Genomic DNA, 22,622 nt, shown 5'->3' with positions numbered 1-22,622 from the left:
CTGGAAACACTTCCGCAGTTTCTTAAAAGGCTAAATGCAGCCATCATACAGGCTGCTAATTGCATTCCTGGGCATTTAGCCCAGAAAAATGAAAACTTATGGTTCACACGAAAACTTGTACACAGATTTTCATAGCAACTTTATTCATAACATCCCCAAACTGGGAACAACCCAGATTTCCTTCCACGTGTGAATGGTTAAACAAGCTGTGGTACATCCACATCATGGAATGATACTCAGCAGCAAAAAGGAATGGACTGTTGATATACACAACAGCACGAATCTTCAGGGAATACGCCGAGTGAAAAAAGCCGGTCTGAAAGGTTTACATCTGTATGATTCTGTTGATATCACTTTTTAGGAAAGACGTATTTTGGAAACGGAGAATAGGTTTGTAGTTACCAGGGATTGAGGGAGGTAGGGCAGGTGGGAGTTGGGTATGATCATTATTAAAAGACAGTTTGAAGGATCCTTGAGATGATGATAGCTCTCTGTCTTGATTGAGGTGGTGCTTACGTGAACCTACACGTGTGATAAAATTGTTGAGAACTTCATGAGTACAAGATCAGTGCATTGTATCAATGTCAACATCCTGGTTTGGGTGTTGTACTATAATTTTGTAAGATTTTACCGTTGGAAATTAGGTAAAAGGTAGATAGCATCTCTCTATTTTTTCTTACCATTGTGTATTAATCAGCAATTATCTCTAAATACAAGTTTAAATTTTTTTTAGTAAGAGCCACCAGGTGAACACAGAGGAGAAAATCATTAATTTTGCATGAGGAAACTTTGAAGCCAGGTAATCTTTGAATTTGGTCATGAGGGATGAATAGGATTTCCAAAGGCTTTTGTCTTATTATTATTTAAAAAAGAAGAAGAAGGGGGGAAGAAAGCAATTAACACTGTTCCTGACATCCTCTAAGAAGACCTCTCAGTAGGGGATATGTCTGTATGGCCCTTGAACTTGTGTCAGTATCCTTAGGCTGCGGTGAAATTCAGGAAAATCTGAGATTGTGAGTTAGAGGGCAAGAACAGAATGTTTGGATGGGGGAAGATGAGTAAAATTTGGACATTAAGTGCCTAGAATAACCAAAAGGAGATCTCCAGGAGGCAGAAAGCAAAACGAGCCTGGCACTCAGGAAAGAAGTCTGGGCTGCAGATACCTATTTAGGTGCATGAAGTAGTAGTTAAAGCCACAGAGTGAATGAATATACCTAGTAAGCCTACAGTCGGAAAAGGAAAGAGGACCAGTGATGGACTGTGAAGAGCTCCAACGTTTAAAGAGTGGAAGCTTCTTAGGAGAAGGTGGGGAGTGGGCTGCAGAAAAGAAATTAGAAGAGTTAAAGAAAAGGCACAGTTGGTGACAAGTTCCAATCAAGGGTGAGCTGCCCTGTGCTCTGGAACAGAAGTCACTGCATTTGGTCATCAAGTTCTTTTCTTTGTCTTTTGAATATCTCATGAGTTGTTTCGTTGGCGTGATGAGAGCCAAAGCAGGCTGTAGGCAGTTGAGGGATGAAGGGACGTGAAAACGTAGGGGGGCTAAGTAGAAAGCTCCCTTTCAAGGAGCTTTGCTGCACCAGAGGTGGTGAAAGGGAGCTTGACAGAAGCAGGGTCCTCAAGAGGTTTTTGAGAATGAGGAGGATCTGAGCTTGCTGGCAGGCAGTGGGTAAGGTGCCGCACATTTCTGGACTCCTCTTCGGAAATTGCCTTCAGAGCCTAAGGCACATTTTCAACAATGGCCAATCTTCATCTTTTGAGAATGCGTTTGAGTTTTGGAAACAGCCAAGTCAATTTAGAGCCAAGAGTGGTAAATCAGGTGGGTGATCAAGCTGGATAATACAACTTCAAAAAAAAATAAAGTATAATTATAAAGTAGTAAAACTGATTTTCTTGTGAAGCTCATGAATTGGCTTAGAAAGTAGTTCTTAAAGAATTCCAAAACCCTTTTGAGCAGTTGTGGCATCATGTGAATAAGTGTACAGAGTCCCTCTGTAACTTTCAGAGGAAGAGACTGGCGTGCATGGAAGTCCTGTTATATGTGTGAAAAAATTGGTTTTGTTACATATATTTACTCATACTGTGCAAATGTAAAGTTTCCCTATAATCTTTTTGCCTGAGAGGTGACCTAGTGGAATTATACCAAAGTTTGTATGTGGGAGAATCAAGAGTTTCAAATTGTGATTGTTTAAACAGTTCTCCTGTGGTCTTACAGATGTAATTAGAATTCCTAGGATAGGAGTGTTCCCACAAGCATAATAATACTTTAAATGTGTGTTCAATTATCCTTTTCTATAGCCATATTTAATCGTTTCTTTTTGAAATAGAGTTACTTTGAAAATATTAAATCACTAGCATAATCTTGACTGTTGGTCAGACCTGGGACAGTGCTGGGCATGTAGTAAGTACTCACTGGGTGTCCCTTTCCTGTCATCTCTGCCTTGGGGCTTGATACACGCTGAGGACACACAAAGAGAAAGATCAGTTCCCTAGTAAGAGATCATCTCCATTAATGTTCAGCCAAAAATACACAGGATGAAGAAAATGAACACATGTAAAAGTTTGAAGTTTGCATTTAGCTTTGTTGTTAATGTGGCAGATATGCATACACCAAAACACATATTTAATTGAGTGCACCTTTTATACCTCTTTATATGTTTAATTATTTTATACTTAAGTATTACCTTATTTAATCATTCAAACAATCCTGTGAAACAGTTATCCCTGTTTTACAGATGAAGAAACTGTGGCTCAGATGAGTGTAGTCACTTGCCCAAGGTCACATGGCTGAGAGGGGCAAAGCTTGGACTTGAATTCAGTTCTGCAGTCTAGGAATCTCTTAACCACCATCTCCATGTTTCTCCACCTTAAACCCACACCCTTGATAAACATTTTTTAAAAAATCAATCAAAAAAACACCAAATCAATCAAAAACACCACATACTTCTCCTCCCCATATTGAGAAAGGAGAAGTTAGAGCCTCTTCAAAACCGTACTGGTCAAAAAATGTTATAGCATTGTACTTTGTGTAATTTGAGTTACAGAAGCAATCTTTCTAAAAATTAATTTGTTTTTGAAATAGAAACTTGAGGGACTTCCCTGGCGGTCCAGTGGTTAAGACTCTGCACTTCCACTGCAGGGGGCGTGGGTTCGATCCCTGGATGGGGAACTAAGATCCTGCATGCTGCACAGTGCGCCCCCCACCCCCCCCAAAAAAATAGAAACTTGTTGTTGATACTCTGCCATGCCCTCCCTCTGCTTTCCAGCACCTGGTGCCCCCAGGAGTGGGCAAGGTGGAAGCATCGGCTGTAACATCCTGTCTTGGCTCGCTAACGAGAAAGCGTTAGAGAAAGCCACGACGAGTTAGCCATTCTAGGAAACTTCCCGCAGCTGTTGCATTAATTAAGACTTTTGGTCCCAAATAACAGAAACCACTGGAGCTCACTTAAGCAGAAAGGGGAATTTGTTTTAAGGATCCTGCGATGACTCCCAGAATCCAAGGGCAGCGAACCCAGAAAGGCTTCTTCATCTCTGCCTCTCACGCTCTCTACACGTCGGCTTCCCTCATTCCTACTGGCCTCTTTGGCTTCCTGCTCCTCAGTGGGATGGCTGCAACCTAAGAGCTGCCACAGTCACCCAGAGAGAGCCTGATATCTCTCTCCATCTTCTCCCCTCACATACTTTCCTCCTTCTCACACTCTCCCTTCTCTGTCCTAATTCCGAATTCTAGAGCGAGAATCAAGTTTGCCCTGCTTTGGGTTACATGTTGGTTTGGGAGAAGGAACGTCAAGACAGATAACAACCCACCACAGTTCTGTTCCCTCCGACCTTTATACATGATGCTACTGGTTATTTTTCTATCCCAGGAGTTTGAAAATTTTAAATGACCCTGATATCACAGGGGTGAAATACTAAGATGTAGGTTTTAGAGACAAATTTGGCTTGAATCATCACTGTGCCACTTAATAGGTATGTATTCTTGGGCAAGTTACTTAAATTCTCTGAGCCTTTCTTTCTTTACAAGTTAAAAGGAATGTACAGTTACTGTATTTCTCATGAGGTCATGCAGGGGTTAAATATAACAACATGTAGAATGCTTACGCAGGTCTAGCATATACTATGCTTGATAAAATATTGCCCCTTCTTTCTTTCTGGTGAGCATTAAGACACATCGCCTTACCAAAAAGGTGTTTGAGGTATATGTAGAGTACAAATCTCACACTGGCTGCTGCCCTCAAATTCTGTTCCCTCTTACCCCCTTTCTCTGGCCCCTTTTCATCTACCCTTGCATATCAGTATATTCATAGTCCAAAGGACTTGGGGTCTAAACCTAGAAAATTCTCTAGGGCCATATTCCCAGGCCATAGCTAGAGGTCCCGAGACATCATCTGAAGTGGGATCTACTCTCACAGATAGATGGTACTTCTGGTAAAGGGACTATTAGCTCTACCACAGCCCCAGTCTTTTCTCCCATGGTTAGAGTTGAAGGGGCCCACTTAAAGATTCAATTCAGTAAATATTTATTATCTTTACTATTTGCAAGACCCTGAAATAGGTATTGTTGGAATTGCAAACTATGTAATTGAAAGCAATAGTCCTTTCCGTCAAGGAGAATAAAGTCTGAAAGAAGAGGTGGTGGATCTACACAAATCGCTAATTCAGGATGTTTAGTACAACTGGCTTGCCAAGGCCCCATGTTACTGTAGACAAGTCGTCTTAAGGAGGGTGGAAAAGTCGTTGGAAGCCAGATCATGGAGGGTATTGAACGCCAAGCTGAGGACTGTAATGTCAGGAAGCTGGAAGCCAGTGAGGATTTCTGAGAAAGGAGCGTAATCTAATGCTGTATTTTAGGAACTTTATCCTGGTAGTCAAATGCTAAAGGATCTGAAAGGCAGGAGGGCAGGAGAGGAGGCTGGAGTCTAGCTGGGGAGCTGCTTCAGTGGGAAGCGAGGGTGGGATTATGAATTCGGGCCCAGTCCAAGACTTGGTAAAGACTAGAAGATGGGGGTTGGGCTGAGGTAGAGGGAGTATGCGGGAGTATGCAGGAGTAACCCTGAAAGTGCAGGAAGAAGTGTAGACTGTAGATGGGGGGGTCACCTGGGGTCCCTTGGGAGCTCCTCCTCTCCTGAAGATGGGGTGCGAGTGGAGAAGTAGCACTCCATGTTTCACTGCACCCTGCGGCCAAGGGAGTGCCAACTGTAACTAAGGGTGCTGCATTAGAGCTTGACTTGCCCTGCCCACCTCATAGGGAAACTTTGTGGGTGTTTGTTTTTTATAAATTTATTTATTTGTTTGTTTTTATTTTTGGCTGCGTTGGGTCTTCGTTGCTGCATGCAGGCTTTCTCTAGTTGCGGCGAGCAGGGGCTACTCTTCGTTGTGGGGCGCGGGCTTCTCATTGCGGTGGCTTCTTTTGTTGCAGAGCATGGGCTCTAGGCGTGCGGGCTTCGGTAGTTGTGGCTCACGGGCTCTAGAGCACAGGCTCAGTAGTTGTGGCACATGGGCTTAGTTGCTCCGCGGCATGTGGGATCTTCCCAGACCAGGGCTCGAACCCGTGTCCCCTGCATTGGCAGGCGGATTCTTAACCACTGCGCCACAAGGGAAGCCCCTGTTTTTGTTTTTTTGAGAAAGGAAAACTAGATGAATTTCGGTGCCTTATTTGGAAACTCTCTGGAGCAAACAGTAATTATGGACACATTTTCATCACATTTTCATCTAAAGTCTAAGTACTTAGTATTAAAATCAGCCAGGAAGTCGCTAGCAGGCTGTTGTTTTTTTTTTTTTTTAAACTGTAGAATCCGCTCTGTGAACAATGAAACAGAATTTTGGCCCCAAATTAATATTTAAAAGACATACAAGACTGGAGTTTGCTTTCCCCATTAGTGAGAAGAAAGAATTTACACTGTTTAATAACAGAGTCCCTGATCATCTTAAAATATAGCTGAAATTTATTTTGACATTTTTGTTTGATTATATTGGTGGTGTTTTATTCAGCAGCAAATTTAATAAAAATGCTGGTATGTATTTCTTAAACAAGTCTCTCATCTCACTAAACTGAGACTCACTTTCTAATGCTCTCAGTACTTTGCAGAGCCGTGCAGGGTCTAATAAGGCTCATTCATGGTGCTTTAATCATGCTCTTAATAAAAAGCAGTCATTTGGGGAATACGTTTTCCAGGCAGTTTCCTTGCCCCCTGGAGGAAATATTTTGAGGCCTCCCAGTGACCATGGGATTAAAAGTCTTGACAGGGAAGTCCTAGAATCCTTCAAGAGCTAGGCCTTTGAAAGATGCATTGTTACGGACTCTCCCTTTGAAAGAGACCACTTTATCTTACTCCTAAACATCTATAGGACAGACATAGCACTTTCTGAAAAGAAATTCTGGGTGATGTGGAAGAACAAACGTATGTAGGTAATCCAGTATGGGTAGTGTGTAATTTGAAGAATGATAGTTCCATTTTTATGGTTGCCATAACAATCATACAGTTGTGCAAAAAATGTGTATAGCTTTTATAGACGGGAGCTGGCACCATTGCAATGATTCTTCTCGTATCAGAACAACTGTTTTCAGATCTGAAAAATAGGGGTGGCTTAACCCTTCCCCAGTTACCTCAGCATGCTCCCTGAGAAGGCTCTTTGGATCTCTGGGGCTGTTGAAATGTATTCACCACTTACATTTGCATTTTAGCCTGATAAATGGATTGAGAATTAAGGTTGATGATCCTTCCAACAGCAGGTTCTGAATTCCTGGCTTGGGAATTCAAAGGATGAGAAAAAAAAACTGCTGTTCCTCAAATAGAAGTGTAGGAGAGATGTCTAGACATAGTTAATTCCTTGACCTTGTAACTATTCTTAATTCCATCCACTAGAATTTAAATCCATTAAATACTGGCCTTTACCATTGTGTTTAAGTCTCTGATAAAGTCATATTAAAGTTTGATTACATTTTCTGTTTTATTTTAATACATTCATTATGTCTGTTCTAGAAATTGCAAAGCAAATTTAATAGCGTAGTCTTTTAAAGTGAAAATATATCTATTCATGTTCCTTTTTCGGCTACTTTTCCTACCTTTGGGTACTCATTCCAAAAGAAAGTACCTGGGACTTGACTTTCTCTGACATACTAAAGAATATCCCTTTTGAATAAACTTGATGTCAGAACTCTGTATGTGGATTTTCAGGTTGAGGGTGAAAAGTTGTCAGATTTGGGTTCGGTACTCAAAAACGAAGTCATTGACAACTTAGTCAACCACAGAGAAACTTTTCTCAGAGAAATTTGGGGGTAATTAGTAGTTCAGCAAAAATGCTTCTGGGGTGTTTAAATCTTAAGACAAAGTATGGAACTAAGGGTAAGTAGAAGAGATGTCAGCTTCCATTTGAAATAAAACTTCTTGGCTTATTCACCTCTTTTAACACCTTCTCTTTTGAATTCCTGTTCCATTAAATCAAAGTTCTGCAGTTCTGTGACCTTAGGCAAATTACTTAATCTCTCTGAGCCTCAGTTTCCCCATCCATAAAACAAGAGTAAAAAATAATACCCACCATTATTATAATTCTAAGAGAATCACCTCTCAAGAGATTCTAGGAGATGTAGAAAAAAAGTGTTTTTAACGAGAGCAAGATTTCCCATATATTGAAGTGAAGACCTCTAATATGTTAATACTCTGCGAAGATTTTGCACATAGGAGAACTTTTTATGCCTAAACTCTAAACATTATATTTAGAGGCTTAGATATTTGATCCCTCTGTGGGAGCATTTCCTGTAAGCTTACTGCTACTTCATTTTGTCAATTTTAAAACTTATTTTATATCAGTCAGTGTTCTTCTAGCCTGTTTTAAAGTAACCCCAACGTGATATTTTAAATCTGGGTCATAGGAAGACTCTACTACCCAGAGGTAAAAGAAGAGAGAGAGATGTTCAGAGAGTGCTTCGGGTAGAAGGACTTTCTGGGCGCCATGCGACTCGGCTGCTCTCATTTCTCCCTTAGGCGTGCAGAGCTGCATTCTGAACACCTGCGAGCCTAGGTTTACGACTTCTTGGACAGGAAGTAAAAGAAAGCAGAGGCCAAGCCATTCGTATCTACATATAAACTCTCTTGGTTGAGTTGTGCCCAGTAGTTCGGGGCCTTCAGGTAAACTAACTTGGTGGCTTCCAGGCCTTTGCTATAGCTCTTCCTTTTGCCCAAGTCCTTCTTTCTCCATAAAGCCCGTGGCTCACTCCTCACCTCCCTCAAGTCATCTTCAAGTGGCATCATCTCATTGAGGCCTTTGCTGACTACCCTATTTATAATTGTAGTCAGCACTTCCAACCTCCCTTGCTCTGTTCTAATGTTTCTTTTCTTTTTCCTCCACAGCACTTAATTATGATACTGTTTATTTTCTATCTTCTCCCACACTAGAATGTAAGTGGACAGGATTCTTTGTTTGTTCTCAAATGTGTCGCAGACACCTAGAGCAGTAAATGCCTGTAAATATTGAATGAAGACATTCTGGCCTTCTTTCTCTTAACCTCTGATACCTTCACATTGACATTGTACTGGTTCCTACAACTTCAATTTGTGCTTGACACAAAATAAGTGAAAATTTATGAAAAGAGCTACAGTTACACATAGTTTTCAGCCATTTAGAACAAGAAAGGGATGGGCCTATTTCTTGGGAAAATTCATGGCTGCAGGATTGCATGGCAAAAGAGGGATCCAGCTAATTCTTTGTGGCTGCAAAGGGCTGAATTGTGAAGTTTCTCAGAATCAGATTTCAGCTCAGCTTATAAAGGTACTTTCCAATAGTTCGGGCTCCTGTCTGAAATTGAATGGCCTGCCTAATAAGTCAGTGACTTATCCCCTTATCCTGAGTACTCACGATGTGGGTTGATCTGTGTGATTGATTCTGGTTCGGAGACATTTGGGGGATAAGATTTGGACTAGGGTGGACTCTGAGGAACTTCCAACTCTGTCGATTCTATGATTCTGGCCACTGAACTGATACGGAGTAATTTCCAGGATTTATTGTTAAGTGAAAAAGCAAGTTGCAAGAGAGAATTTATAGGATTCGACTGTTCGTGTTAGAAAGAAGAGAAAATGAGAAAAAATATATATCAAAAAGAAAGCAGAAATGCAAAAAAGAATAAACCAGAAAATGATGAAATAGTTATCTCTAGGGGGTAGGAATAAGGTAGAAGGATAGAAATGAGAGTAAGACTTCTCTGAGTATACTTTAACTTTTGAACCATTTAAATATTCAACAATAAAATTAAATTTAAAGGGAAATAAAAGCAAAATCTCTAAAATCGACATAAGACAATAACAAATGGTACTAATGTTTATCAAATGTATAGCATTACTACACAGAGAAAAAAAGGATTCAGGTAACTTTTGGGCACTATGCTTTTTGAGCACTTTGTACATCCTTAGTGACTATATTCTAACGATAAAACTCCAAAGAAATCTTCATAGATACTTTGTTGCTAGTGGATACTGGGATTGTAATTCTGAAACTGTTTTAAATATTGAAGCCATTGGGAGCTGAGGCTCTCAGTGGAAGAATAAAAATATAAATATAGAATGTGGGAAGAGGAGGAAGACCTCTGTAGTATTAGAGTTCAGTTGGAGGTGTAAATGTGACTCATGACTTTTACGCAGTATATTAGGTTGAGCCACAGGAAATTGCCAGTTTTAGCCGTAGCTAGTCAAATATCAGCAATTTCATACGATTTAACTCAGTATTTTCTAATTCAGCTCACTAAAAGGGCCTAGAAGTAATGACACCTGAGTAGTAATGAGCATAGCGCTCTAGAGCCCTGTGTTGGCTTCTGCATAACGTTCATTCCCCACTGGAAGAAACCTGGGCTCCTTAGGGACATGGTGATTATTAGCCTGGGCAGGAAATGTATAAGGTGAGCCTGAAATAGTTACTGTGCCAAACAGCACAGAAGTGCTCCAAGACTTGTGGAGACACATTGCAAGAGCACGGGATCACTTGAAAGGGCCTCCACCAACCTCATTTGGGACAATTTGAGTATCAGAAAGAATAGTAATGGTAATGGATAATATATTTAATTTTTTTTAAGTCAGTGAATCTGTAATAATACTCAAAAAGAAACCAAAAACGAACAAACAAACAACAAAGTAGGGTCAGTGCAGAAAAAGCTCTTGACAGAAGAGTCAGCTCATAAATACAGACAGTATTATAGGATTAGAAAATCACCATTTTACAACTTGCAAAGTTATGATTGATTCAAGCAAAAAGCATCAGTGGAAGCTAGAATCACTGGCTGAAAGGTTCTTTGAGAGCAGGATATTCACATGATCTAAAAGTCTTATTCCACAGATTACTTATTAATTATAAAGAGTAAAAGGTAGCCTTATAATAGAAAGCTCTGGCTGTTAGCACCTTAGCAAATCAATCTGGCAACCTCACAGTCTGTGCCTTCTGGAGGAATGCAGTACGAAGTGCACACTATCCCCTGTGAAGTATTCACGGCAAAAGTTCACCGTGAATCTAGTCAAGACTTAAAACCTAACTTTCTGTTTGTTGGAAATTCAGAGAGGATTAATTTTGCCACGTTTGATTTATTTCTGTCCTTTCCTCTCTTCTTCCTTCCATGGGGAAACAAGCTGATAAATCTAGAACGTGAGACATTCTACAAGACAACTGGCCTGGACTCTTCAAAAAAACAAAAGCAGTGTTATATTTTTTTAAAATAATAAATAAAGATAGAGGGATTCATATACATTAAACAGACTAAAGAGACATGACTACCAAATACTGTGTAAACCTTGATTAGAGCCTAGATCAGGAGGGAAACAATTTTGTGAGACAATTGAAGACATTTAAATATGATCTGTAAATTGGATAGAGGAAATTAATGTTAACTGTGGTGGTAGTATTCTGGTTCTGTAGAAGAATGCCTTTATTCTTAGAAAACACATGCAAAAGAATAGAGGGGTAAAGTATCATGATCTGTACTACATAATTTAAAATAGTTCAGATGTAAAAAAAAAGCTAGGTATATGAAGGGAGGAGCAGAGGGAGGAGAAAGATAAAGCAAATATGTCAAAGTGTTGACATTTGATGAATCTTAATGAAAGGTATATGAATGTTAATTTTACTATTCTTTAAATTTTCCTGAAAGTTTAACATTTTTCAGAATGAAAATTGAGGGGAAGAAAGTTAATTTTAACATATTCTCTAAGTTTAAACCGTGGCTTTCCTGGCCCATGCCATGGCCTCTGGCTCCCAGGGTACCAGGCCAACCTTGTCCTGTGACCTCTGCTCCAGGGTGTCGTTTTTTTGAAGTCTAAAAAGAGGCACAGAATGGCGAGAGGTTCAGTGAGTGGGTGAGTAAATGAATATAACAAGGGAGACCATTTTAGTTATTTCTGATTCCGTTCTCATCTTATCACAGTCCTTTGGAAAGTAACCTAATCACTACATTCACTTGGTCTAGAATTTTGCTAAAGCTTGAGGTAGACCTTTGGTGGACCCTAGATTAAAAACCCCTAGCTGGGTGAAAAGAGCCTGCCCAGAGCATTGCCTCCATTCTTTTTGTTCTCTCTGTGGCCTCCTGTGTGTCATTCCATCACTATGGGGAAGTGGAGGGACAGATGGACCAAGATCTCCTTCTGCTTTAAATAGACCTCAGTCTTTTTCTGTTCTGAAAAATCTGTGGTTTGTGTCAGACTTTTTAGCATCTGTTGTGGCAGTAGAACTGAGTGAAAGAGTATTAACATATCCACAGCTGCCATCAGAAAAAATAAACGGTCCGGCCCTGCTGCACTAAGGGGCGCTGATTCAGGTTCGAATGATGCTCCCTGCTCCATGGCCTTTGAGAGGAGAGGTCGGCGCATCCCTGAGGAAAGTCAGTGTGAAAGGGAAGCTCAGACGAGTTCAGCATCTGACTTGGCTGGTTCATCTTAGCACCCATCTGGCTGGACTCCCCGCATGGTGCTCCGTAGAGACGCATCACGTGGTTGAGTGCTCCAGCTTTTTAGTTACTTTTCCTGCTCCAGTTTACATAAAATTATCTGGTTTCTATATAAACTCTGATACCATCTAATATAAGAAAGTGGTAAAAAACTGTACTCTTTATCCTCCTAAGGTTATTTCTTAAATATTTTCCATCCCTTTTCACCCATTCGCCATCATTGACCCAGATCCTCCTCACCAGAATTGCTTGTGAGCAAGGAGACAAACCCAGAGTCACGGACAGAGGAGGGCCTCTATAAATTTTGTTAGTCTGGAATTGGTCCCTGAACCACAGTTTGTAAAACACTGTTTTATGAGAAAAGAAGATGGGATGAAGACAGAAAAGGACACCCTTGGAAACAGTAACACTGTGGTGTGACCACAGGGTTGGATGCCAGGAGGTCATGAGTTCTAATCCTAAATGTATTTCCCAAGTCACAGTGGCAAAATTGAATGGAAAAGTGCTAAAGAGGCCCCTTTGGTGATTTTTTCATTCACGTATCCATCAGCTATTCATTACATGTGTGCCTTCAGTGTGCTGGAAGAGATACACAGATAGGTCAGGATCAGAGCCAGACCTTGAGGAGCTCTCAGTCTTGTCACAGTGATGAGACATGTCCATAAGTAGCCGCCAGCATGCCAGGGGTAGTGGTCAGTGCCATTGCACTGGGGCAGGTTGCAGGCATGGGCAGGGCAGCTGGGGGAGAGGCAGCTTCTACTCTCTGGAGCCATGAAGGTTCCCTGGAAAAAAGATGGCATTGCAGCCAGGCCTTTAAAAGTTAGGTGGGTCTTAGACATTGGAGATTGGTGGGATAAATGTCCTAATGTTGGGAACAGCACGAACAGTGTTTCAGGGACCAGAGGGTGTAGAGAAAAGTTTGTCATACGAGGTACACGTTGGGAGTGTGCAATCGGACTAGAAAAATGCAGGCCGGGGCCATATCATGAAGGGCTTTGAATTCTAAGCTGAGTTTCTATTTTAGTCAGTAAGGAGTTGATGAAGGCTTTTTTACCAGGCACGTGCTTTAAGACGATTAATCTGGCAGTAGCCATGACCTTGGGAGAGCAATTTCTGTGATGTCGTAGGGGCCATGGCCGAAATCCAGTGAGGTAAATGGTGACAACGTGGTGAGTAAATGTTGCTGTGGAGACTAGACAGCTGCCTCCAGCTGCAAGGAGGTAGAGATGTTGGTCCCCTGAGGAGGAAGAGGACGCAAGGTCAGAGGAAGAGTGTGTGAGTGACAGAGGAACAGAAGTTCTTTCTGTGCTTTCGTTATTCCCTGGGATTCCTGGCCAGGTCATAATGGATTATAGAAGCCTTTTAGTTATTCTTCATGTGTTCTTTTCTCGGACCAATGGCTTTGAGTAAAACAATCTTCGAAGTTTTCTGTCCCTTTAAAAAGTTCGACTAAGCCCTTCAGTCACGTGCCTTCAGAAATTTTGGTTACATAACGCTGCTCTGAATTGGAATTCTGCAGCCTCATGCACTGGAGCCTCATTCTTTCCCTCCCCCACCTGGCACTTTATTTTCTGTGGGTCAGGGTTAGCTTCTTTCTAACCATTGTTGCGGAACTCTTTAAATATTTGGTCTCACAGGTTCTAAAAGCTGGCAGGCCAGGCTGCTCCCTGCAGGTTGTGAGACCAAAGCCTTCCAGAAAAGGAGCCAGTAAAATCCCAAAAGCATGTTAACGGAGTGTAACTGCTGCATGGAGCACTGCCCCTGTGGGGCCGGGCTCCCAAGCGCTGAGGCCAGCAGCCCGCAGCCGCTGTGGCCCACGACCAGAAGGAGCCCTCATGCACCACATCGTGGCCGCTTCGTAATTGTGGTGATGACAACAGATTAAATCACTGGCTCTCAGCACTGAGGACTGGGGTTTGTCAGGGTCACTCACTGTTCCCTTGCTTCTCCCAATTTTCCATCGCGAGAGAGCAAGTTTGGAGTCCACTGCTACAGTACAAATACTTGCTGGGAGCTCTCCAAGTTTTACTCTGTCTAGAAGTTAGTTCTCTTAGTAGCCTATACTGAATGTCCGTCTTTCTTCCAGCATCCCCTCAACACATGATTCTGAAATGTAACTCCTCAATATATGTGTGTATGTTTTTGTACCCTGTTTTTTTTTTTTAATGATTTAAGGCAACTTGCAGATACACATATAATGCAATGAATAATTTTAAAATTCGGCTACAGGGCAAAAGGGTTATATGAATAGGAAAATTAGGTACACCAGGATAAAGGTTAGTTCACAAAGTTCAAACTACAAATAAGATCCTCTGGAAACAAATCACACATGTTTTTCTGAGTTTCCTAGCAGGCAAAGCAAAGAAGGAAACTTAACAGGATAAAATTCACATGTGTGTAAGGTACAAGCACACCATCAGCTCAAGAGAAGAAGAGCGAGTCCTTGCACTGCATAAACTTGCTCCTGAAGTGCTCATGAAAGGGGCACTGAGTGAGCAAACGAGCAAGGCCCTCATCAGCTTCCCTGCAGCAAATAGCATAGACACTTGTTTGACTTCTTGCAGTATTCCATGGGGTAGGCTTGGTGTTAAGGCCCCATGTGAGAAGGACTCCACGGGAGGCCTGTGCATGGTGTTGCAGTGTAGTTTATCACCTTTCAAAGGTGTCTGGGAGATTCTGTGCCACAAAAAAAGTGCCAAGATCAAATGGGTCTGGCAAGAACTGTGTGATACCAGCATACTGAAGGCTCTGAGAAGTCCTACTATTAAAAAACTGAGACTTCCCTGGTGGTGCAGAGGTTAAGAATCCGCCTGCCAATGCAGGGAACACAGGTTCGAGCCCTGGTCTGGGAAGATCCCACATGCCACGGAGCAACTAAGCCCATGCACCACAACTACTGACCCTGCTCTCTAGAGCCCGCAAGCCACAACTCCTGAGCCTGCGTGCCACAACTATTGAAGCCTGCTCGCCTAGAGCCCATGCTTTGCAACAAGAGAAACCACTGCAATGAGAAGCCCACGCACCACAACGAAGAGTAGCCCCCACTCGCTGCAACTAGAGAAAGCCCGCACGCAGCAATGAAGACCCAACACAGCCAAAAATAAAATAAATAAATTAATTAAAAAAAGAAAAAAAATTGGCTCAGCATTTACCAAACTGATTTAATCACAAGACCTTTTTAAAAAAATTAAAACACTTACTGGAAAACACTGATCTAAAACAGGGATCAGCAAACTGTCTCCTAAGGGTCAGATAGATATTTTAGCATACAGTCCCTGTCAAAACTACTCTACTCAGCTCTGCCATTGTATCCAAAAAGCATGAGTGTATTCCAATAAAGCTTCATTTATGTATACTGAAATTTGAATTTCATATAATTTTCACGTGTCATGAAATAATATTTTTCTTCTTTTTTTTTTTCAATCATTTAAAAAGACAGAAACCATTCTTAGCCTGCAGACCATTCAGAAACAGGTGGCAGGCCCAATTTGGTCTGTGAGCTATAGTTTACCAACCCCTGATCAAAAATAATGTTTGGATGGTATGTCTTCCAGCAAGTTTCCCTGAGTACCATTCCTCAGAGTTGTTTTATTTTTATATTATTTTTTGTGTGTGGTGGTGAATTTTTTTTTAATTTTTAAAAAATTTTATTTTATTTATTTTTATACAGCAGGTTCTTATTAGTTATCTATTTTATACCTATTAGTGTATATATGTCAATCCCAATCTCCCAGTTCATCCCACCCCCCCGCCTCTCCCCCCTTGGTGTCCATACATTCTCTACATCTGTGTCTCTATTTCTGCCTTGCAAACCAGTTCATCTGTACCATTTTTCTAGATTCCACATATATGCGTTAATATACGATACTTGTTTTTTTCTTTCTGACTTACTTCATTCTGTATGACAGTCTCTAGGTCCATCCACGTCTCTACAAATGACCCAGTTTCATTCCTTGATGAGTAATATTCCATTGTATATATGTACCACATCCTCTTTATCCGTTCATCTTTCTGTGGGCATTTAGGTTGCTTCCATGTCCTGGCTATTGTAAATAGTGCTGCAGTGAACATTGGGGTGCATGTGTCTTTTTGAATTATGGTTTTCTCTGGATATATGCCCAGTAGTGGGATTGCTGGGTCATATGGTAATTCTATTTTTAGTTTTTTAAGGAACCTCCATACTGCTCTCCATAGTGGCTGTATCAATTTACATTCCCAGCAACAGTGCAAGAGGGTTCCCTTTTTCCACACCCTCTCCAGCATTTATTGTTTCTAGATTTTCTGATGATGGCCATTCTGACTGGTGTGAGGTGATACCTCATTGTAGTTTTGATTTGCATTTCTCTAATAATTAGTGATGTTGAGCAGCTTTTCGTGTGCTTCTTGGCCATCTGTATGTCTTCTTTGGAGAAATGTCTATTTAGGTCCTCTGCCCATTTTTGGATTGAGTTGTTTGTTTTTTTAGTATTGAGCTGCATGAGCTGTTTATATATTTTGGAGATTAATCCTTTGTTGATTCGTTTGCAAATATTTTCTCTCATTCTGAGGGTTGTCTTTTTGTCTTGTTTATAGTTTCCTTTGCTGTGCAAAAGCTTTTAAGTTTCATTAGGTCCCATTTGTTTATTTTTGTTTTTAGTTCCATTACTCTAGGAGGTGGGTCAAAAAACATCTTGCTGTGATATATGTCCAGAGTTGTTTTAGTTTAGACTTTTATGTTTCTGGCTTAAGAGCAGATTTTCTTAAAAAAGTGTAGTAGAGGATTGGTTTGAGTGCTTACAGGCTAGTCTAAGGTTTTTCTCAGAAACGATGTGTGGGCCCTCTCAAAAATGACATTTGCAAACTAATAGTTGAAGCCTTAAAGTTTTACTGTGTCACACATGGCTGAATTGATTTGAGGCTGGAAGTGTTTTAATGGGCATTATTATTCATTCATAGAAATAAAAGTCTCAAAACACCCAGAGACATTTGATTTTAAGAAAATATAACTTCCCACTCAACTCTCCATGTAAACCAGTAAACTGTGGCCCCCATCAAACTAAGAGTATTTTTTATTTTAACTTGAGGAACGTTCTTTCAGTTTCTTATGTTGTCTTTATGATGGTTGATGGAGAACCCAAACTTTCCCACCACCAAGTCTAACATTTCAGTTTCAGTTCAACGGGTATTTATTGAGTACTCAGGATATACAGTGCATTTTGCTGGCTTCTATGGGGGATACAAAGAGGAGCAAGAAGCAGACAGTTCCCTCTTTACCTTGTGAATCAAGTTCAAGATCCTCACCAATTTAGAGCCCATTACCATGGTATCAGGATTAATTTCACTTCCTTGTCTCTTCCTGTCAGCATGCATGCATTCATTCATTTAACAAACATTTGTGAGTTGCAACCTCTGTTCATAGCACTGTAACACAAAGCCAAAGAGCTTGCTTTCCAGGGGACATCGGTGTTTCTCTTTTCCTCTGGCACTCTTGTGTAATTACAGTTTCTTTTACATAGTGAAACAAATTATTTCTTTATCTCCTGAGACCTCAGCATTTATGTTCCCCACACTGTATGTGCCTATTCTTGAGATGTTTAGTGAGAAGAGTGGATCTTCTGGTGAAGCACCCTTCCTGGGACTGTGCTCTAAGTGCTCTTGTCCCTCCACCTGAGTGGCACCCACCTTTCCCTGTCCCCTTTTCTTGGTGTACCAGTGAGTATATAGTTTTACCAGATTCATCATTTTAAAGCTATTAACTGTATTAAGCAATAGGAGTCTATAAGATTGTTGAATATCCTTATAAGCAGTATTATATATCTGATTATTTTTTGATTGGAGGAGATTTTATACAGTGTTAATTTTTTCCACTTATAATAGTAATACTTAATCATAGTACGCATTTGAAAAATATGGACAAGTATAAAGGAAAAATATTAATCCATAATTCTACTACCCATCAATCAATTCTATTAACAATGTTTTTTACTCTCCTTGATTCAGAAATCACATTTAAAATTTAAAAAAATTTAAATTAATAAACAGTAAAATTGACCTTTATTTGTTGTACAGTTCTTTGAATGTTGACACATGTAGGTTCATGTAGCCATCACCACAATCGAGATACAGAAAAGCTCCATTCCCTCCGAACAAGCACCCCTTTTTCATCCCACCTTCCCCAAGCCCTGAAAATCATTTATGTCTCTGTTACATAATTTTGTCTTTTTGAGAATGTCATATAAATGGAATCATAGACTATATAAGCTTGTGAGAGTGGCTTCCTTGACATAATACCTTTGAGATTCATCCAAGTTGTTGCATGTATAGTAGTTTGTTCTTTTTGTTGCTCAGTGGTATTCCACAGTGTAGATGTACCATAGTTTAGTTATCCATTTATCCACTTACCACTTAAGAGTCTTTTTTAAAAAAACATCTTGACATTTCTGAAATCCTGAAGTACTTTAAAATCAATGTTTATATTTAACGTGCTCGGGGTTTTTGTTTCCCCAAAAAGCTATTATTGAATTGATAGTCTGTCCTAGAATTAATACGGTCTTAGAATCAAGGTATTATGGTGCTGAGATGATCAGTGTGGAGGATCAGAGAGGGCTGGTAAAGGGTTATCAGGAATAAGGGAACTGAACAGTAAGGGGACAGGTAAAGGAAGGCCTCGAGAGGTGTGCAGCCCGGCGCCCAGAGCTGCTTGGCAGCCTGTGAGGGCTTTGGGGAAGTTTTGAGCAGAAGAGCAACATAGGAAATAAGACTTTAAGAACAAAGCCAACTAATTGTGGTGACTGCCAGGATGTCCACCATCATGAGTGTGGATGAGACGGGAGGGGACCGGGGAATGGCAGCAGTGGGGCTGATAGTACTGGAGGGAGTGGAGGAAGAACTTGAGGAGAGTGCAGTGGGGGCAGGGAGTGCTGACTAGAGAGCCTGTGTGTGGGGAAGGGAGGGTGGTTCCTGCTAAACACCCTGACTTCCAGGCCAGTGCCCCGGAAAACGGGGCAGGAGGTGTGGAGAACTTAGGACCGACTGCCCAAATCTTAGGTATTTATATGGTGTGAATGGGTAGGTTGGGTGGGTCATGTTATTTGGGAAATTCTAAAGCAAAATGAGAACGTCCAGGGGCTTCACAGATTAAGAATGTGGTATGCCTAGGGATACTGTGTGGAGATAAAGAGGCATAGGGTGTACTCAGTTATGTGAGCCTGCATGAAGTATATGATTATTTCATGGAAATAAACTGTGATTAGGGCCATTTCCAAGTAGAATTGCATCATGGCTAACTGTATGGGCCCAAAGTTTTCTGCAGAACCTATTCTTGAGTCCCATCCCCCTGTGTCACAAGCCAGACGGTTTATTCTTTGGCACAAGATAGAAGGAGCAGTAAATCATCCTCATATGATCCTTGAAGGACAGGTTCCCATCAGCCACTGAGGAAGAGGGAGGCAAAAGAAAGAACTGACTGTTGGAGAGTAATTTGCCAAAGGGACTTGCCCCTCTTGTCAGGAAACTTCTTGGGAAGCCCCATTCATGGAAGCCGCCTGGCTTCCACCCGCTCACACCTGTTCTAACTCAGGATCAAGGAGAAGTAGGGGCCAGTCAGCAGAGAGAAAGAGAAAGACACTCAGAGACAGTACGGAGCCTTGTTATCTTCCCCCAGTTTGCATTTTATTAAAGATCCCCTGTTAGAGAGACAAGAGGGAAGTTACTCCCCACTTTGTCTACCGTTTATACACTTGCAAAAGAACCGTTCTTTAAAGCTGTACTACAGTGGGGTAAAGTTTCTGTTATTTGTGGCCTCACTAATTATGTCTTCAATCTTCCCTAGAAAAGACTGTGTCTTCACCATCGACCCATCAACTGCCCAAGACCTCGATGACGCCCTCTCCTGCAAGCCCGTCGCTGACGGTAGGATGGAATCTTCTCTCCCCCTCTAGGTGGCAGGCAGCGGGCACCCCTGTGTGGCCAGCCTGGCTGCCCGGGTACTCCCTGAACTTGCCGTAGGCCCCTGAGCCTACACAGCATGTGACCTAGAGATTGTGCTCCTGCCCAACTTCAGTGAGCGTGAGAATAAGAAACGTCCTCTTGCTAGGACCCTTCTCGGGCCTCAGGAGGGACAGCAGTGAGGGCAGAACTAATTTCAGGCCCGGCCCTGCAGGAGGCTCCAGTGAGGGCATAATGTGTTAAAGAAGGCCCCTAAGCTCTGCCTCGGAGAAGCACAGAGTTTTTTTTACCTGAATTGAATGACACACTGGGGTGATTCAAGGGGTGCTGTCCAAAGTCGTGCTCAGCAGAGGCGGCAGGAACGCCTCCCCTGAGGAAGCCCCTCATGGCCCGAGCTGGAGAAGCTTGCTCTGCCCCGCGCAGGTCTTCATCTGTCCAGCGAATTGCGGAAGGCAGCTGTTAGAGGCTCCTGAAACATTCTTCTGGGATGGAGCCAGGAAGGAGAAAGTGGGATTTGATGCCACTGGTCTTTGAAAACTATCATGGGGGAGGGGGAGATGTGTGAGGTGTGAGAAGAGCAAACCCTAGCCATGCCCTTCCTAATGCCCCTCCAGATGAGCCGCTTAGAGTCTGCAGCTGCCTCCTGCCCCTCGCCAGGGTGGGGTCTGGTGACTCCTGTGGCTTTAGTTATTCTCCGATATGGCTTTGGCACTAACGTGGCCTTTGATGGCTTGCCCATGATGGTATGCAATCTTGCGGCTTCAGTCTCCTGCACAGTGTCGGTGGCCCAGTGGCCTGGTCTTGGCAAACACTGCAGAAATGTTCACATATTCCATTAATGCAAAACTTCATGGGCTCAGCATGTTGTCTCTTCTCCATAAAAGACAGTGAGGCTCAGTAGATACAAAGCTGAGAGACAGAAAACATCACTGCCCAGAAATGCTTTCATCTTCTTTTAGTGAGTCTTCCTTGAAACTGTGGGCAATGGTGCTCAGTGTTTTCAACTAAAGAAAATTGAAAGGAAGATAAAGCATAAAGAGAGAAAAGTTCCCATGGAAATTTCAGAGGAATTATATATTTTTTAAATCTAAACTTCAAGCAGCCTACTTAAAAAAGCAAATACTACGTTGGTTTCTTATATCCTGAGCAATCTTTGCTGCATGGAAAGGCTTGGGCATATCACTCTCACATCCACTTCTCTGAGTCCCAGTTGAAAAGTGCCCCCCCACCCCCGGCAGAAAGCCAGGTGCCACTGGACCTCGCTTCCTGTACTTCCTTTCTCTCCAGCTTCATAGCCCTGCTCTGTTTGTAGCCTAGTGCTTGGAAACAGTTGCTTCATTTATTTTGGCCACGTCTATAGTCGTTAATGGTGGAAGGGTAGGCCTAATCCCTGTTACCCCATCTCAGCCGGCTCACATGATATCCCCCTTGCAGGGGCACCAGGGAACAGGCACGTGTCTTGCCCCACTCACCCCGCACGCTACGTGTCGTGTCTAGGGTACCAGGTTACCAGCAGAGGCTTCGTGTAGGGAAAAGGTGGAGCAGGAAGGATTGACTGGGGACAAGTTGTACATGTTTATAAATTTCCAGCCGAAGAATATGCTTTGTCAGACAGTCGAAAACCAATTGTTTTCAATGTGCTGTTCAGGGAGAGCATTCATAATGAGGGAAATCATTTAGCAGCGCAAGATGAAGGAAAAGGAGAGGAAGTAGAGGCAGAGAAATGAGTCAGAGAAACATTATAATTGTTTAGAGATGTAAGTAGAAGAAACTAAACTGGAGGTGGTGGCATTATTATTCATGGGGGTGGGGAGGACAGCTGTGAAAAAGGGGTAATGACAGAAAAGAATCAGTGGAAATGGATTTGGAGTTGAGGGAGGGCAATCCAAGACGGGGCAAAAGTTTCAGCCTGGATGGCGAGGAGATGGAATCGACAAGTTAGAAATGGGGAAATGAGGAGGACCAGCTGGTTTCGGAGAGAGCACGTCTGCATGGAGCTGTGTGATGGTGTGTGTTTATATAAGCTGCTGCAGGTGCTCTGCAGAGGAGGCTGAATGCACGCGGCCCACCTAATCGTATACAGAGAGCCATGAGGAGGGGCCGGCAGCCCAGCAAGATGCAAGCTGAGTTTATTAGGACGACGGGCTCATAAGGGGTTTTCTCTTTTCCCTAGTTTCCAGATTTTTATAATGTGGTAATAATAGCTTCATAAGGAAAAAATTTTGTAATAAAAAAAATTATGAGGTGCCAGAAATCACAGGCTGCCCGGTAGCCGCCGCACCAGGTGATCAGATACCTCCCGTCTGCTTAGCTATTCTTGCATTCCAGGGGAGTAATTAACATCTGGTCGTTTGGCAGGGCAGCAGAAAAGGGACCCGGCAGAGCAGTCGGCGAGGAGTCGGGCAGTCGAGCGTTTTTACGGTGGCACTTCCACAGTTGGCCTTTGTGACAGCTGTTTCCGCCAAGGCCATTTACCCAGGGAGAGGAAAAGTGAAAGTCAGTTCCAGTTTGGATTGGGGTGAGGCTGGCTGAGTTCAGGCTCTGGTAGTTACCAGTTCATGTCAGTTTTTGCTTAGAGGAAAAGAAGTTTAATGTTTCAAAAAGCAAATAATGTTTTCTGGGCATATTTACATCATCTATAACCATTTTTATTTAAAGAAAATATAAAGGTTAAACTTTCCTTTGGTCCCATTGAAATCATCTGAATGACCCTTCTGTGAAGATAAAACGCACAGACAGAAGTAAATTACTTAGTCCTTACTCTGTCTTTCTGTCGAGT

General features: G+C 42.0%; 1 protein-coding gene across 8 annotated transcripts in view; it reads left to right on the top strand.

Moving 5' to 3' along the window:
- DIS3L2 (DIS3 like 3'-5' exoribonuclease 2) overlaps positions 1 to 22,622 on the top strand; it is a 374,176-nt gene that overhangs the window by 207,475 nt on the left and 144,079 nt on the right. For all 8 annotated transcript variants that reach the window (XR_010944177.1, XR_010944176.1, XM_067740219.1 and 5 more), the window contains exon 10: positions 19,728 to 19,807. Coding sequence is in view for 6 of the 8 variants with exons in the window: in XM_067740219.1 (XP_067596320.1) it covers positions 19,728 to 19,807 (80 nt within the window). In the remaining 2 variants the exon portion in view is untranslated. The remainder of the gene's footprint in view (positions 1 to 19,727; positions 19,808 to 22,622) is intronic.

Source organism: Pseudorca crassidens, chromosome 6 (genome assembly GCF_039906515.1).
Source record: "Pseudorca crassidens isolate mPseCra1 chromosome 6, mPseCra1.hap1, whole genome shotgun sequence".
NCBI lineage: Eukaryota > Metazoa > Chordata > Mammalia > Artiodactyla > Delphinidae > Pseudorca > Pseudorca crassidens.
Note: the sequence above shows the minus strand (reverse complement) of the source record. Positions and strands in the feature narration are given on the sequence as shown.